This window comes from Gymnodraco acuticeps, unplaced genomic scaffold (assembly GCF_902827175.1).
Source record: "Gymnodraco acuticeps unplaced genomic scaffold, fGymAcu1.1, whole genome shotgun sequence".
NCBI classification, from domain to species: domain Eukaryota; kingdom Metazoa; phylum Chordata; class Actinopteri; order Perciformes; family Bathydraconidae; genus Gymnodraco; species Gymnodraco acuticeps.
This window is the reverse complement of record NW_022990772.1, coordinates 2,248,682-2,267,601: the sequence shown is the minus strand read 5'-3', so window position 1 is coordinate 2,267,601 and position 18,920 is coordinate 2,248,682. Positions and strand designations below refer to the sequence as shown.

Genomic DNA, 18,920 nt, shown 5'->3' with positions numbered 1-18,920 from the left:
TTGAGTAAAATACTTGGTTACTGATTAATTTATAATATATGAAATTGCAAAGCAAAACTGCTGTAATTGATTTATTTTGTCCTTTGGTATTTTTTTAAAGGTTTTCAACCTGAAAGAATCCTAATGTGTCCTTGAAAAGTTGAAATAAAGAAAAGGAAAAAGGATTCCAGTTGTCCCTCAAGCCTCTCAAATGTGGGCAAACACTCAAATAAATGCCAAAAACCCAGAGAACTTGACAATACTTATCAGAATAAAAGTATGTTAAATAACACTGCCAGTTAATAACTCTACTTTACTCAGTGGAGGCTCGTCCATTGAGGAAAGGGAGGACCATCCTCCCTACAATTTCAGAGAAAAATAAACTTTGAAGAGAACAATAAATACACCTCAATTTAAAAGATAAGTCTGTTAAAATACAGATAATAGCCCTGGCTTTGGGACTGAAATGGGGCTAGAGAGGACGAGCCTCCCTTTGGGCGGGTCTAGCCAGAGGCTCTGGATTGGGCGCCTATATCATCAGTGAACCAATCAGCGGATCTGACTGCGCATCAGAGTGTTGATGGGGAGGGTCATCAGCAATAGAGTTTTTTCTGAACCGGGGAACAGGGGCGCTGCGCCCTTTTACCAACATCAATTCCTTGAATTAGGCTTTGATTATGTTCTGGCCCGCCATCTTGCGGCTCAGCAAAAAATTGGCCCACGGCGAAATGTACTTGCCTACCCCTGGCCTAAAGCATTTGATGGGTGGAGCTTGTTGAAGGAAGGACTGAGAAATAGACAGAGTGATTCTAGGGTAGAGTATTCTTTAACTGAAGCAAGACCATTACAATGTATGCACCGTCATAAAACAAATCATGGTCATTTTGATATTAATTCATAGTTAAATAGTAACAATCATTATTCAAATGTTTTGCTAAGCATTTGCAGCAATGCGGTGTCCCAGAGAGCCCACCGCATTGTGATTTGGGCCTTTATTTACTTACAGTTTGACATATAAGGCTCTTTAAACCAAGCACCATAAATATAAAACCAGGACGTATTTATATAAAACCTTTGGCCCCTATTACTTTAAGAGAACTTGTACAACATAACTGACAAAAGCCTAACTACGAGACATATATAAACTACGAAGACTTGATTAACAAAAGACTGCTTGATCGCAGACCTGTTTCTATAGATTATGGACCTTTTGCCCACACGATAACCTGAGAGGGGTACTTTGATTCGCTCCAAAACAACATCAACCATTTTAACTGAGGTTATAAAAAAGAAAACAAGATTTAAATGCAAATAGGTGATGTTTCTCTTTAGAATTAGAAGACTCTTGGTATTGTTCTTTTCAGGACATTTAGTATGGGAAGTGATTAGATGGATTGCAAATATAAACATTACTGTCTTTACATACTAGGATATACTTGGATCCAAGAAACTAAAGTATTTATAAGTCTTGCTTAAACAGAGGGGCTATGCAAAATCTAAAAGTGAAATGAGAGAGGCGCTGTGTTGAGGATACAAAGTGTGGAGTTGGCTGTGATGGAAAGGTGTAGGAAATGGAAAGGTGTACTTACATTGCCCATGTACTCCGACAGAAGGTCCTGAAGAGCCTGGCGCACAGAATTGCATTCGGCCACGATGCGCTCCCTGCGGTCGTCACGTGTGCAGGAAGAGTCGGCCATGAGGGCAGCTCCACTGATAATGCTCTCAAGGCGCTCCTCCAGGGAGGGGCGGAAGCGCTCCTCACTGAACGCAAGGGGGTCCACAATGATTTGTTTCTGTAAGGAAAGAGTCAGAGGGGAAATTACACAGGGAGGGAAAAAAAGATAAAAGTCATCATAGGACATTGATCTTTCCTTCTACAAGCCACGAAGAGAGAAATCTGGCAGGCAGGGGAAGGGCTGATCTGACAGACTGACGGGGGGCTGGGAAGCTGAAGAGAAGAATGTTTTAAGCGGTCTCATTTTTGCCTATGGGCCAAACGACCACAACTTGCCTAATGTTTTAATAGCTCTGCAATAATGTACGTTTTATGACTAACTATGGTATGACCAGGAAATGAAGGCGTGGTCACTTTTTCCTTTAATTAAAAAGAATTGCCTCGCATTCAGCACATATACTTTGTCAGCGGAATATCTGATTGGCTCGTGGAAAATCCTTAGTGGCCTCTCCAAATTAGACTCAGGACCGCCCCTTTTTAATCTGTGTCACACAGAGAAAAGGATAAGTGGTTATTCAAATACTTTAGTCAGTAAGGTGAGGGACCGTTTTACTATATCCTCTTTAAGACTAGGCTTGCTCTTCTGCTCTGCTGATAATCAGTGTTTTGAATCATTAAAGATGAATACAGCTTCAAAAACGCACTTTCTCAGTGCGCTGACTAGAGAAAAACAAGTCATAAAATGTAACCAATCATCTGGAATAGTGCAACACACAGCAAAGGAAAGTTCTTCTGAGGGTCTGATGAATAAATCAGAAAAGAAAGCTCCATCATGTCTGGAATGTAGACTACAAGATCTATTTCAAACAACAGATGTGCCTATGAATATTAAATTATATAATCCCTTATGTGAAAGGATTTTTAAATTTCATATCCTTTTCTACTTTTCTTCACAGAATTGCCGTAGTAAACCACTGCCCTCTCTTTAATATCTGCAGCATGAGAGAGGACACTTGAATGTGTGATTTTACAGGGGCAAGCGTGCTGAGAGGCAACTAGTTGACATGCTGGAGAGGCACTGCAGAGGGTTAAGGTATCCACATGACACTTGGGGCGGTTAAAGAATTAAAGTAAAAAATCCCCAATGCCAAACCAACTCTGGGCTTCAGCAGACTCCTTGCTGCAACTAAATATTAAACAATTCATCTGTTAGAAGTGAGGTTTATTAGGCAGCCCTCCCTCTATCACAGCCAACTTCAGCCCCCTCTTTTCCGTCTCATCTGATCTCCTCTGCTTGCGTTTCACATCACCATGGCAACAGGCACACGAGAGACACGGAGGAGGAAACACAGTAAGAGAGTGAGAGAGATAGAGAGAATTGGGGGGGGTTGACTCATTTGCTAATTTTGCCTTGCACTTGAAATTGGGCAACAGAAGGGAGCTACTCTGGGAAAGGCATGGCTACCTGTAAAATAATCACTGAGGCAACAGTTTGAGACTGCATTGTTGACACTTGTTTTATAGATTAATCATTTGGCAGACCATCTGTCAGACGGAAATGCTTTTATAGTTTATAACAGTGTCACGTACATTTCCAGGGCTGTAAATCGACTCAGCCCGAGTGGCCAGACATCAGTCTGATCCTGAAAACAAAATCTTGCAAATTGTTGTTTCAACACTGCAAACAGGAACATACAAACAAATACCTTGGTATCTGGCTTGATGACTGTCTTTCTTTTAAACTGCATGTAAATAACCTGCTTAAAAAACTGAGGGTTAGGCTAGGTTTTTTTTATAGAAACAAGTCCTGTTTCTCTCTTGAGGCCAGGAAAAGGCTCTGTGACCTTTTTACCTGTGCTGGACTATGGTGATCTATTTTATATGAATGCGCCGGCCAATTACCTCACCAAGATAGATGCCGCCTATCATAGTGCACTAAGGTTTGTGACAGACTGTAAGACTTTGACTCATCATTGTACCCTGTATACAAGGGCAGGGTTGCTTTCACTTACTGTACGGCGGCTAAATCACTGGTATCTTTTTATTTATAAAGCAATGTTAGGGAAACTTCCGTCTTACATCTGTTCCCTGATCTCACAGCGTATTGTAAATGGCTACTGCCTGAGATCTAAAGCTGTGGTTGTATTACATGTGCCAACTGCTAGGACTGTATTAGGAAATACAGCTTTTAGATGCGCAGCGCCGCTAGCATGGAACAGTCTACAAAAGGAATGGAAGCTAAGCAGTTTGATTCCATTTCATGTTTTTAAAGCTAGGATAGACGCTATACAATCAGAAAATATTGGTGTCTGTAAATGCTACTAGTATACAAACTGTAGTATCATATAATGTCCTTTGTTTTCTGTCATGTTTGTATTAATGTTTGGAACTAATTGAAGCAGGTCACCATTGTAAAAGAGGTCTATGATCTCAATGGGTTTTATCTGTATAAATAAAGGTTTTGAATTGAATTGAACATCTAGTGAGTGAGGCTTATTGCATTATCAAGTCCATCGAATTTCTGTACCTACAATCATCAGGTTACCATTCGTTAAAAATACTAATTTGTTGAAAACAGAAGTGGCGTGTTTTTGTCTACTCAGTACTGAGACTACTTTGGAAAGGAATGTTCACTTGATGAAATACTCCATTTGCTTCCTAAAAAGCTTAAGTACATTTTTGATTAACTTTCGTTAAGAGCTACTGACTCTAATGGAGAGTCTAAAAGGTGGGCCTAAAGGGTAAAGTATATCAACATTCAACTATACATTACCCATTCTACGCTGCCATTTTGGCTAAATTAAAGATTAAATAAAATAATATTCTCCAAAGCATTTAGTTTTTGCCCGTGTGCTCACTTCGGGTGCAGCGTTTCCTTTTCCTGGGAGATCCTATCACAGCACTCATGTTGTCAATGTCCACAGAGGGATTACACATGTTAAGTGCAAATGACATGTGTGTAACTGCGCATCCGGATAATTGCTTGAGATCCTATCATTAGGTAATCATCAAACACATCTATTTACTTCAATGGTTGTTTCTCCTTTTGTATATATAAAACAAATACCAAATTCCATCCCGTGCTGCACCAACAGAGTAACAAAGGCTAAGAGTAATGAAACATTGCATCATATGGCTAGGGGCACGGAAAACATTAGCATGCAGATTGCATCAGTCACGTGAGACTTTTCTTTTTGCTGCAGGATAAACACATCAAGTCACACAGCTCCTCGCTAAATGACTAAATTGCTGATCAACTAAAGATGAGTGATGTGTCTAGCGGTAAAGTGGTACAGTAGAAACCTGTTCTTCTATAGAGCTCATTGAGCAAGACTTATCTTGCTGTTGTGGATCTGTTCAATGTCTTTGGAATTTGTCAGAATATTAAACATCTTGTGTAAATAAAAAAGGTGCGTTGCAGGTCTGACAGAAGTCAGAGGAAGAAGAAAACAAAATCAGGGTAATCATGTTTGCATTTATCACCCCAGGCAGCATTAAGACGATTAGCTTAACGTTTTTACCCAGCTGCTACCTTGATGTTGTTTCATGTCAATATTATGATACAAATAAATGTCATATTGCTCTTATATAAGTTCATAGTTAAATGTTATTATAAATAGTAAGCTATCTTTAACCAAATTCAATCTCAACCATGTTACAATTTGCTAGGCCAATAATGAATAAAACAGGGGTTTAAGGTTTTGAGCATGAATTTATGAAAAACTAGACGGCAACACGGAAAGTGTTTTTAGTAAATTAGGGTTCCTCCCTGTACTAAATGTCAACATTTCCTACATTGAGGTACTTATTGAGTTTCCAAGCTGTACTCCAGCGGTATGCTTTAGAAGCTGGCAACCTAGCAACAGTTGAGCAGAGCTTAGCAGCTACCAGCAGAGAAGTGGTTAACTCTTTATTTACAGGATATATTTATAAGACCATGTGATGTGTCCGTATGAAAGCTAGAGCTGTGTAGACATCCTTCATTTGACTTAGAAGCAAATCAAGGAATGAATAGGTAGTGACTCAGGAACATATTCAATGTACCCCAAAGCCATGTCCCAATTTGTCCGCATATCTCGTCCTAATTTCCACCTCGACCCCGAGCCGAGCCCTTGGAGGGTTTTTGGTCATTTTATGATTCAGTTGGGTTAAGTCCATGAACTAACATTCTGACCTTAATATAACCTTTCTGAACGAGACCTCATCCACCTCATGTTAATAAATAGTTTATCATACATTTGGAACTGAGCCATGCTGTTGTTGCAGATACCTGCATGCCAGGTTGGACTCGTGAAATGGGTTGTGACTTGTAAGCCACTCATTTGACTTACATCAAAATTGTTGAGGGCATAGGCGAGCTCTCCACCCCCTGCTGGGTGATTGAGCGCTGAGTCCTCAGTGGCGGTGGCCTGAGCGGCGTTGGAGATGCTAGAGACGGCGCTCTGCAGCTGCTTGTAGATCAGGTCACGGTTTGCCTTGTAGGCTGCCACGTCAGGGTGCTGGAGGCAGGCACGGGACGCCGTGTACAGCATGGGGATGTTCCTCTGTAGCACGCCGCGAGCAGCAGCCATTTGGTCCTTGTGGTGGACGTCCTTGAGCTCCTAGCGGATTGAGATGAAAAGCAAAGTAGAAAAGGATGAAAAAAGTAATGGGTTGAACTGGAGGATGGAATTCTTGCAGGGAGCTGGATGGTAATGTACTTTAGATTCAGAATGGGCCTGTCATGCCCTTATAGAGACACTAAGTGTGACAGAGTTTGTTCAGAATGACCCAGATTTATTTCTGTCCCCTGCGGCATAACAACAGTCATAATCAGGCCATTATAATATGCCTTTGCAAATTAATGCGTTGCTATTCAGACTTCAGCATTATATTACAAATACATCTAGAAGAGAAGAGATCGCTGGCATAGATTCATTGCATTAAAAAAAGCCGCTTGCATACACAAAACAAAATCCTCCCCTCTAAATGGAACTCTCCCAGAGCTTTCATCCAGCATTGCTTAAGACATACGTTTAGGAAAAAAGCAGTCTTTAAGCCTCATTACTTCCTGCCTTCACTTTGGTTAAACATATCTTCCCATTCATAAAAAAAGTAAAAGCAATTTCCTCCCAGGATAATCAGTGATCATTTTGGCAGGTTCTCCATTTAAGAGGGGGGTGTTTTGTATAACAATAATTGTCTGGTCTTGGAGGGTTTTTTTTTAGGAATAGTCCAGGAAGTTATTTGCTATTTAAGTGCTATTAAAATCAATGACACAACTTTATGACTGAATCTTTATTTGATTGACTTGAATGATTTTAAACATAAACAAAAGAATGACTTGTTTTGAAGAACATCACACCAACTGAGGGGTCGCCGGCCGATTCCAATCATCGACCTTAAGGGTGCAGTCCTGATAAAAAAAGCCTTCAGTACGCTTTCTCCATTGGTTAGGCATATGCATCTCAAGGATCTGCACCAAGAATCTTATGAAGTTGTTTCATCTTGAAAATGCATTATGAAACACACTTTCCTGTTGACTACCACTTACACCATAGTGGAGAAAAACGATGCGCTATTTCTCATCACAAGGTAATGGGTTTTGTCAGATTTAGAATGAAGCCTATATGCACTTTTCTTGCTCTACCGGTCCACCTCATTGCAAGTGGTAATAAGAAGATTGTTCATGCTTACAGCATCTAATCATCCATCTTAAGCACTGCTTGCTCCCTCCCACTGATGTACTTACCGTTAGGGTTGAAAGGCCTATTTTGTTATGAGTGACATAACCACTAATGCCCATTCAGTTACCAAATAACCTTCTAGCCCCTGTTAATAATCATAAGGTTTATTTAAATCATTAATTCTACTAATGGTATATTACCTGCTGTCTCTTGGCGGCCATCATGTTCAGCTTGTCCACCTCTGGTTTCAAGGCCTTATATTGGATCCCAAGGTCCTGATCTGTTCCTGCATTTCGCACTTTCACAAGATTTTCCTCCACCTGAGCCAGGAAGGAGAAAGTTAGACAATACAGTTCTTAAATAAAAGTTACGAACATTTTGGATTCAAATTGGATAGGAAAAAAATTGCACCTATAATTCATTAAATGCTATTTCAGTGTTCAAAATAATGTCTTAGTTGGTAATTGTGTTCTTAATGATAGCTGATCAAATATGACTTAAAGGTGGGGTAGGTAAGAATGGAGAAACCAGCTCAAGTGTGCTAGAATTTGAAAGTGCGCAGCCGGAAAAAACCTGCCCCTTCCTTCAGACGTTCTTACAGAGCCCCTCCTCCAACACACACGAACACGCACATGACCAATGAGGGCAGAGATAAGTTTGTGCACAGATGGAAGGCTGACAGGCAGGTAGGCCGTCCAGTTACTTTAGCCGGGCCGGCTCAGATGATTGGTCGTGCTTTTTACAGCGCTACGGCTTCCACAGATGACATTTTTTTATGTATTTAAAGTCAAAGCATTTAATATATTCATTGCTATCGGGATGTTAAGAGCATTCCATGGAATATAACAAAAAGTGTTTCTGAATTACGTACCCCACCTTTAATTCAAATGTTTGTTTATATTATATTAAGATTGTTGACATGATCAAAAGAATGAAGCTATCTCACCAGTTTAAGCTGCAGTAGAAGCTTGTAGACATCAGACATGTCTGCCAGCACGAGCAGATGTGTGACGGCTGACAGCAGGGCTCTAGCAGCACGAACCATATTGCCCCTCTTCACAGATGAGCAGGGGTCTTCTGCAAAGTCTCCAGAAGCCTGCCGCATTGAATCACCTGAGAATGAGTGACAAAACAAAATGTCTGATGTAAATGCAAGGTTGAAAATGAAACTTCAGATGAAAACACGTTCAAAGACTCACTTTTGAACTTGTCAAATTAAACACTGCACTATGAACTAGCCTTCAAAGCTTTAGTAGTCTTTAAATAGGAAACAGACTTTCAATCTTTTGCAATAAAAACAAAAATATATATATCTCAGCAAAAGGATGTGATGTGTTGATACGACACAAAAACTAGATCGAAAGAAAGCACAATATCACATAACTCTTTGTTTTTTACCAAATGCAATGAATCTTCCTTTGTTACCCATTAGATCAGAGCAAATTCTTCACGTATAAAATCCATTTATTCCTAATAGTCGTAGTAATACTCTACCGGAGCTGACAGCACAAGTCTGAGAGCAGTCACACTCCTTTCAGGCTACAGTTAATTGCTTTGAAGTCTTCATCCAAGACAAAGAGAAGTGTGGGGAAACAGGCAACAGTGTGACACGTTCCCCCTGCCTGCTTAGAGGTCAGCATGTGACACACAGAGCGACAAAGACACACACAAACACAAACACCTCTTCAATGTCTAGTTATAATTTCTGCTTGCACACACAGCCCCCTTCAAATGAAAAAAAGAGGTCACAGCCCCTACAAAGGGCTCACTGTCTGGTTTGTCCAGCACTATGCTTTGTCCTACATTGGATGGCCCTGCACAGTTGACGGGACACACAAATAAACTTTGTAAGCTCGCATTATGCACAAGACAGTACATCCGTAAATAGTTTACTTCAGCTGAGAGATAGCCAAATTCAGATTCTAAAAAGTCCTATATAACGGCTTTTTCTGTATCAGGGATCAAAAGAAAAGAACAATTGTTTTTCTCTTGTTCACTTTCCTATGAAGGGAAAAGCTTTGTCTTGGCACCGATATACATCCTGATATGGTATAAACTAGAGTATGTTTTCCGTTCATTAAAAAAATAAGTAGCATATATGAAATAACCGCACGGACTATAAACATTTATTTGATAGGGCAGAAATAAATGTGTTTATTCCTAGACTAAATGACATCAATAACGTTGTAGTGAATCATAACCATTAGGACCTTTTTACGTCACTTTGACAATAATTATATATTGGACTGGATTCTAATGAGGTCTTGATCTAATAGGCCTATCAAATGACTTGATCTAATTGGCTAATACAAATGCCTAAAATAATAATAGCAACCTGGTTTCAGCCATCTAAAGCCCGCATCACGTCCTTTGGTCTTGTAACGGCAATAGGTATTTGTGGGACTGGCAAGTTCCCACGCATGGGAACCAATCAGAGACCAACAATGGTGACATTACAGGCATATAACAAATGCCGTGGTGTGTCATTTTACAAAGCAAAAAGGCAGCACCGAAAACTTGTTTATGAATTAAATCTTATATACTGGCTATGTGAACGCTGAGTAAGAGCTGAGTGCTGTGGATGCTAAAGTGTCAGTGTACTCTATCACTCCGCGATAACGAGGAAGCTATATTTAGAAACAAGGCTAAGTGACTTCTTGGATTTGACCTCTATAATGTTTTCCGTGTTCTGGCCACATGCGGACATTTGAGTCCCCCAAAATGATGTGTGCTGTAAAAACAAAAGGCGACCACTGACAACTTAGATAGATTGTTTTCCAAATGTATCTGGAACTACAGCTCCTCTTATTTCCCTCCACCGCACCACTCTTCCGCCCTCGCGTCTGAACATCCATTGAGTCATGCAACTCAGAATAACTACATATTTTAACATCAGTAGCAAAATGTCTAACTTGAAGTAATTTGCAAAACAAATGTGCTTTGTCCATGTCCATGTTTTTATTCATGCACTGAATTGTATTAATGCCCCCTTTAACTAAGATCTAGGTCAAATCTTAACTGAGCTCCAGTACATACTCAAAAGATATGTGTTGGTCAATTGGACTGCGTTTATATAACAGCAGTCCAAGCTAGTATATATATATATATACATTTGCTCATAACCTTTGTAAGAACATCATGTTCTAGCCAGACTATTCAACCTCCCTGCTTCCAATATGAAGCGTATCTAGGCTTTTCCCTGCTTTCAGTCAATTATTTTGGATATCCAATAGCAGACATATTAATGCAATGTACAAAAAGATCTTACAGATGAAGCATTATAACGCTGGTTTTAAGACTGTTTATTACTGGCAAAACATTGCATAAAGATAGTTCTTGTTAATGACGACTTCAAATGATATTCAAAATGAATTGTCTGACACATGAAGTTTGTCTGAAATGCAACCTCACTGAGCGGTATAAGAGTAAGTTAATGTTAGTGTATTGACTGTACCGGAAGAATTCAGTGTCTGGAAAAATATAAACTCTTAGGCTTCGTAAATGAAACATCAATAACAAGCCATGGGCGGCCCCCCCCCCCCCCGAGGTAGGTAAACTGACAACCTGTGAGTAACCCTGATAAATGTTGCTTGTTGTGCTAATACACCCAACGTTAGCTTACGCCAGCAACATGCATGCCCACTAGCACTGAAACTCTATACTCAACGAACAGTGGTTCAGATGTGTGCAAGCATTGCTGCAAAACAGAGAGATATATGTCATTCTCTCCCTAAAAAGATTATTTTTTACATTGAAGCATGTCTATTCCTTCCAATGGACAAACAGCTGTGAAAAATAAGTGTCTGTGGCTTTAGTAGTTCAACATCAGCAGCTTTGGGTGCAATTTACTACTGATTCTTATTAAGAAATCAGTCAAATATTCATATAATCTCTTTGTATGTATAATGAAAAATAGTGTCACATTTCCATAATATTCTTTTAGAAACCAAAATGGTGTTATTTTAATCTTTCCACCGGTTTACCAGTCCAAAACCCGAATATATTGTTATCATTCATGACAGAAATTATATTGAATCCTAACATTTTTGCCATCAAAAAAGTTGTTCACATCACACAGATCCTGATCATTTTGTCCCGACAGAGAGCGAAAGCAGTTTGTGCAAATGATCGACAACACAAACCACAAACACAGTCTGCACCTTCAGGCTGTTATTCCCCCCTGTGAACAAAATCAATAAGGCCATTTTCAGGGGGCAGATAGTGATCAGTGCTCCTTTAATAAACTTCCATCCATCTAACGCTAACCTGCAACCCACCAGGTGCTTGATGAAATGATTCAAATGTATATCACACATTAAGCACACAAAGCAGAAGGACAACAAAAACACAGACGAGGAGGGAGGGAAGGGCAAGACCGATAGGACAGAGGCAGACAGAAAGGGATGCGCATAGAAATATAATCTGCAAAAAAGGGAGAAAATGTCTGCGGATTTTTTATGAGGTAAATCAATTGGATTTAAGATATTAACAGAATATGTTAACTGGGGAAAAACATCCACTACATTTCAGAAAAAAAGTTCTTAACGTTAATTTGATTTAAAAACATTGATTAGGGTATTTGAAGGACGCTTTGAATATCCGTCAACATATTTGACATAAATGCATGTAGGTTTACACTTAACACTGAGGGCACCATTCAAATGTTGACTTTGAATTCAACTGTCCATGTCCACAAAGCTTTAACTCAAACTACTGGGTACAGCACCTCATTGATAATGATCATGTCAGACTTTTTTTCTACCATTTTAAAACAGCTGGCAAGCCACAGCTGGGTGGAAAATGCTTTCTGAATCGAGGGGTTGGTGGGGGGGTGTTACTCCACTCAATAGCCGTATTATCAGTCCAAGCACGCTCCACCGAGCAGCATGGCATAGCGGACAGCCAGGCCTCGGCACCAGCTAACAACAGTGAGTGAATTCCAGCCCAGTGACAGCTTACCACAACTACAGTAACATTCCTGGGCACTGAGCACTGCACAGGCTATCAAGCAACATGTCATCTACCTCCCAACTACTCAGAGCGCAGCTCGAGCAGGGGACATCTAACTCGCTGGGCATCTGGGGAGAAAGACACAGTGACACAGATGTCGCTTCACAAGGTGATAACAGCCACCCTCAAGTCAGAGCTCCCCAGTCTCAACGGTCTGCTGGCGTGTCAAAAGACATTCAGATATCTGGAGCAGAGGGGAATAAATGAGACTATCAAGTGTGGTTGTTGAATGAAGGAATATGCTATCGCAAGCCAAATGGTCATTTAATTGGGTAACCGGCTGGTAGTTCGAGGGTACATTCTGGTTTTGAGATTCACAAGTTGTTAATTTGTCAAACAATTATCTGGGACTACTCATCTGATCTCTCAACAGATCATCTTAAACAATACCCGGATCACGAAAGCCTTCCCTCAATACTGTGCATAAATATGATTACTTTATTTCGTCATCGACAGTATAGCCATCTTTAGCTGCGGAAAATAGGCTAAAACAAATGTATTTTTAGGCCGACTCAATATCCATTGTTGCCACTGTTGTGAATGGGATAACGGATAAATCAAGCCGACTGTATGCTCATGACAAATGTCTTTCAAATGTCAGATGCTGCTCAAACGCATGGGGTGAAGGCAGGTTCATATTATAATGGATGACTATAGTGGGATTATACTGCAGGGCTGAGTGATATAGGGTAGGGCTGGACAATATGGTTGAAATCATGATCACAATATTGTTAAGAAAAGGCTCCCATTACAGATTTAAATCACCAGTATCTTTTTAATGTCATACATCCTCAAATGAACACTTATTGTGGGATTTTAGAACATATAACACAACAAAAATGAATGTTTTGTTTGTATTTTTCAAATACACTGTTATGATAAACGATTATATTTAATAATATTTCCCAGCCCTAAGTGTGAAATATCTTTATTTTCTGACCAACATCGCAATTTAAATGTTGCTCTATTTACAATATAGTCCGGTTCTGAACCAGTTAAATAAAATAAATGCACAATATGTTCTACAAGGGCAGTCATACCAAACTACTGGCTACATTTGATCACGGTAGAAGGCAAGGCACGGACAATGGTGCATAGCTTAATATAAATGTGAACCGTCTACATGCTTAAATGAAAGCCTCTATTAATGGGCTCTCTGAATTCCCCATAGCAAAAGAGAAATCCATCACGCTCAAAGCATATCCTTACTTCAAGGTCGTCCACTGGGGAAGATGATATGTACATACTTTATGATTTATTTATCATCCCGCCTATCAAAAGAAGCACTCTGTACATGCTGGAAACCACACACTGTTGCAATATGCATTTTCAATATACCTTGCTTGCGGACATCTTCCACAGCGGCAGTCAGTTCATCCTTCAGGAACTGACTTTCCTTTGCAATCTTCTCTCCTTTCTCCAGGAAGTTCTCAGTGGCATTCTCCACAGATGCTGCTAAAACATGAGCCTTCTTAGAGCGTCCTTTCTTCTTGTTGGAGGGGCCTTTGTTGCTGGAGTTTACCAAAGTGGTGACCTATGACAGGAATAGAAGTGGGATAATATATCACTTGCTATTGTTTTAAATCTGACCCTGAGTAATTATTCAAAATAAAAATGCACATTGTTTTTCATTACCTGGGTCACTAGGGGCTCCAGCAGCCTCTCCACTGCCAGAGTACGGATCTCCAGACTCTTTGGGTCCCATTTAAAGTTGATGTTAGCCGTGTTGATGTTTGTCATGGTGTCTGGAACTCTAGGGATAAACAAATTGACAATTTAGAAAAAGGTTTGAAACCTATGAGTAGGATGGAAGAGTACATTTTAATTCTCCAGATGCTAAGATAAAACACTTTTTAGACTGCATCATGCATGAACACCTCTGCCTTGCAAAACACTGACTATCTAGCCAAGATGATTGTGGCTATACTTTATACATTGAAGGCTAGGTGGCCAAGAGAACAATGTTTGCTTACTAAATAAAAGCATTATTTAAGATGTTTAGACTAGTCTCCAAAAGGTCTGTAGACATAATCCACATAAAGGTCGTTCTTTGAGCCAGCCATGCCCCACTCCTTGCAGAATGCCTGCCAGAGGTAGAGCAAAGTAGCACTATGGCTAGGGTTGGGAACCGAAACTCGGTTCTAGATGAGAACCGATAAGAAAATGCCGGGTACCGGGTACCCATACAAAATACACAATTTCGGTTCTGCTTAACGGTTCCTAAACGCGGTAGACCCTGTATTCCAGCGGGTCCGTCTGCACCGCGGTGCTGCGGTGACCCGGTGGAATACAGGGCGGACCTGGAGAATCACAGAACGGCCGGTCGTCAGCGGGCCGTTGACGGCCGGCTCGGTACGCTGACGGCCGGCACCGCCCTTCATTTTTTTAAACGGCATCATATAAATTGCGCTGACAGGCGACAGAGGTCCACAGTTGCCCCGCAGCGATGCTCCCCCGCCCTCCCGTAGACATTTCACGAGCTCAGTCACTTCATAACACCAAAGATAGGTCGCGGTAAACACTCTGAAGTGAGGCTCCACTACACTAAAAAATAAAAATAAAAGGCAAAGTGTAATGCCTGTTAATAGCTTGCCACAGGCATAGCTCAGTTCAAATAAAGCACAGCTATTGTGCAATACATTTGTATTGCATGTATATTTTTTAGTAACAATTTCAGTTAAAGCTTTTAAGAATAAATATATTTTTGTTATCTAAACGTTTGACCTCTTTATTTTACAATTTTGGAATCGAAACGGGGGAATCGATAAGAACCGGAATCGATAAGCAGAACCGGAATCGAAATCGATAAATTTCAAACGATACCCATCCCTAACTATGGCCCAATTTCAATTTCTCTTTTCAGGCAGCACTGCAACTCCATTGATTAGCTTTCTAACATGGAGGGCCAGGGATAATCAGCCAGCCCTGAGGGGCCTCAGCTGAAAGTTGGTCAGCAGCATTATGAGAAGAATGTCGTAGACAGCCACTAACCTACATTGTCACCATAGAGGCCTACATATTAGAAGCCTCAGGAGAACATGTGAATGATGACTACCAAATGCTAAAAGTAGTAATATTGAACTGTGATATTTATGAATGGGTGTGCTTTCAATTTTGCCAAAAGATCTTGACTAAAGTTAACATTTGGATGGGGTATACTTGTGAGCTATGGCCCCTTTTAACTTTTAATCAAAAAAGGGAGCCAGTATGGATGGATGCAAATTGTCTGGCACAGTTGTAACTCATTTTATCATGGAACAAATGTTAAAGCCCTTCACTACTACTCAGACATTTTATTTTACAATGACTTGTCAACTACTGCAGGGTTTTTCATCGAGTAAAGTTCACCTCACACAAATCAACCAAAAATAATGTCTATGTCAGCATCTAACCATACAGATAGTGGTTGTGATATTTGCTGAAGTATGGCCCATGTTCAATAAAACGGATTCTACCAAGGAAGTAATTCAAAACTGGTTTACTAACATGTAACTGGGACAACGCATGTGATATCTCGTTCACTTCCTGTGTATGGGTGTGGCAGAGACTGTTATCTGAAAATCTGGTCAACAGAAACCAAAACGTTCTTTAAGGCTAGACACAGCTGGGGGTATATGCATATGACCTGGGTGATATACATCTTTAATTTCTCAGCAAATTAACCTCAATTATTTCTCCTAAGAAACAAGCAAAATGGCGTATTTATGAACATTGAAATGCCTTTTCGTAACAAGATACGCCCTTACTACAATGATACTAAGGATAAGGGTGTCGTTTTTTCTCATACTGATATTCTGAACAATCTGTGCTATTGTATTAGCTGTAAAGTGTCTCTACTGTAGGCTATTTTTATTATATGTACAGCACTTTGGCTCGACCAAAAATCGTTTATAAATGTGCTATATAAATAAAACTTGATGTGATACTATACTTAACATAAAACTCATTACAACTGGAGAAGCAACAATATGGGTTTCAGGTTAACGAACGATAGCCAGGCGCTTATACTGAAGTTAAGTAGCACCTGTTGTAGCTAACTTTACCCAAGTTAACATTGGTTTTATCCAGTTAAAGTAACACTAGTCTAACTTTTAAAAAAGTGAACGTTGTGACTTGCAGAAATAAAGACTGGTGTTGAGTGAATGAACCGATTTTGACCAGGAATGGTCTAATTAATAGGTCATGTTACGCCAATTTAGTTCACCGTACGGTATGGAAACGTTACCTGCTAACGTACAAACACGGCACCTTGCTAATGCTAATGCTAACCGACACAACAAACACTAACGCTAACTCCATACGCCTATTCAAACACGACTGAACACTTTACTGTCGTGTTAATGCGATGCCCAGGTGACTTTTATCATGTTGTAAATAGGGTATTAAGTTAACGCTATAAACTTACCGAAAACAATCCACAAGCAAAACTGGGAGTTTAAAAGTTCAAAATGGAGGAATGGGAATTACGGAGTTGCTTGCCTCAAAAGTTTTCCTCCCTTTTCCTCCTCTCTCTGACCGGTTAGTTGTGACTAACCGCACACTGGATTTACTCTCGAAAAACTTTCCAATAAGTAAAGACAAGAGCAGATATTTAGCAGTTAGTTACCTGGAAAGTTTCGGTGAAGAATGTTTCGATGTCGCAGAATATTGCCCAACAATGGACGAGGCAGAGGCTGGGGCGGTGACCGAGTTCCTGAACTTCCTGGCAGCGGGGCAGGGCGACCACAGGACACAGCAGGCCCGCAAACAAGGAGGTGTTCAGGGCGTGGCACTAACTGTATGTGTCCATATAAGGTTTAATTATGTCTTTAGTGTACCACCGGGCCAAGCTGTGGGATAACAGTTTCACCTTATTAACATTTAGTTCGTAGAAGAACTAGTTAAAATGCCTGAAAATGAGGGAGTTCCTTAGCAAATGTATTGGAATAGATTTCACAGTAGACAAGATTTCCAAATTCACTCCCAAAAGTGTGTTTACCCAATAGCTACCGGATGATATAATACAATATAATATAATAAATATTACAACGTTAAATGTAATACAAATGATTGTTTTATTGTTTATCCTTATTTAAAATATATATATTTTAAACATGTATTTTCTGTAGCCCCAGATTTAAGGAATATTAGGTTTTTAAGTTTTTCGTTTACTTGTTAAATTATGTATAAAATGTACTTTTCCTATTTCATTTAATTGACATCTATTTTTTTCACAAAAATAGTTTATGTCTGTATGTTCACAATGTTCTATAAAGATAAAAAATATATATAGTATTGCTTATTTGAAAATGTGATAACAAATGCTATTTCATAATCATGGAACATGTTCATGTGTTCATGTTCAATGTAATACTGAAGTTGTATGTAAAATAACACTATTAAAGATGTATTTCTAAACTCTTTGAAATTCACATTGTGTCTAGTCATTTAATTTCATTGAGAAATGTTTGATCCAGAACTCATTTTTGGTCATCTTCACAAGGCAACATAGAAAGTACCCTATTTTCATTTCATGGTTAGGGATTGTAATACTTTCAGTTGGAGGGAAATTAAATGTCTCTTCAGTTTTTCTAATAATGTCTAGCTGTACCATGACACAACACAAATTAATATGTATTAATATCATCCCATTATTACAACCTTGGAATAATGGGATCATTCATAATATGCTTAAACCCCCATGACACAGCATTTGTCCACCACAATAATAATGATTTAGGTTAAGGATGTCATTCTCAGGCAACATGGATCCACTTGGGGAAACTATTTTATTTTTTCTGTTACTTCTCTTTTTAAATGTTGTGACTTTTATCTTTGAGGTGCATTTTATCCACTGTCAATTTCAAATAATCAGATGTGCTTTCAAAACTATTAGGTAGTTTATCTTTTATTAACTAATTTCATAATTCTTCATAGGACAAATTCAGTTTGATCTGTTTCTTTCTTTTTAGTTTGTAAATAAACACCTTCTCCAATATAATATTTTGTTTTGCATTCATCTGATGACTTTCATCAACTAAGATAAAATGTGTTTTAAAGTCACTGGGTTCAAATGTGGTTTAACAAATTCAGTACACGACCACAGGCCAGACCACAGAAGGTGCTCAAAAGTCAGCTGCTGCATCATCGTGTGCAAACACCCGATGAGCAGGTTGAAGCTTTGGGTTCTCATATTTTATTAATATACTATATAATAAACATCCAACTTCAGCAGCACTGACATTTCAGATAATACTTTTATTCAGATTGCTAGAAATGGCTTGCAGATGCCACACATGTTACAATTTCAAGGTCAAGAAAAAACCATATAAGCTGACCAGTATATAGTCACACGTTTATGGTTTGCAGCTGTGACCAATAACATTGAGACATTTAATAAACATATTCAGGAGCCAAGTAATTTTGGTTTGGGGTCTAATGAAGTGTGGAAGCCATAAATAGATTATCTAAAGAGACCAGGTGCCACCCCTCCCTCCTCACTTTTACACACACACACACACACACACACACACACACACACACACACACACACACACACACACACACACACACACACACACACACACACACACACACACACACACACACAC

The 18,920-nt window shown here is 39.5% G+C and overlaps 1 protein-coding gene across 2 annotated transcripts in view; it reads right to left on the bottom strand.

Moving 5' to 3' along the window:
• Positions 1–17,092, bottom strand: part of ctnna1 (catenin (cadherin-associated protein), alpha 1) — an 86,988-nt gene extending 69,896 nt beyond the window's left edge. Inside the window, exons 1-7 of one of the 2 annotated variants that reach the window (XM_034232574.1) lie at positions 16,937–17,092; positions 13,966–14,083; positions 13,669–13,864; positions 8,267–8,433; positions 7,521–7,640; positions 5,986–6,255; positions 1,569–1,772 (exon numbers count right to left, since the gene is read on the bottom strand). In XM_034232574.1, coding sequence (XP_034088465.1) covers positions 1,569–1,772; positions 5,986–6,255; positions 7,521–7,640; positions 8,267–8,433; positions 13,669–13,864; positions 13,966–14,070 — 1,062 coding nt within the window. In that variant the 5' untranslated portion in view covers positions 14,071–14,083; positions 16,937–17,092. Of the gene's footprint in view, positions 1–1,568; positions 1,773–5,985; positions 6,256–7,520; positions 7,641–8,266; positions 8,434–13,668; positions 13,865–13,965; positions 14,084–16,735 lie in introns of both variants that reach the window. The other variant, XM_034232573.1, reaches the window with a different exon arrangement.
• Positions 17,093–18,920: the final 1,828 nt, after the last annotated feature.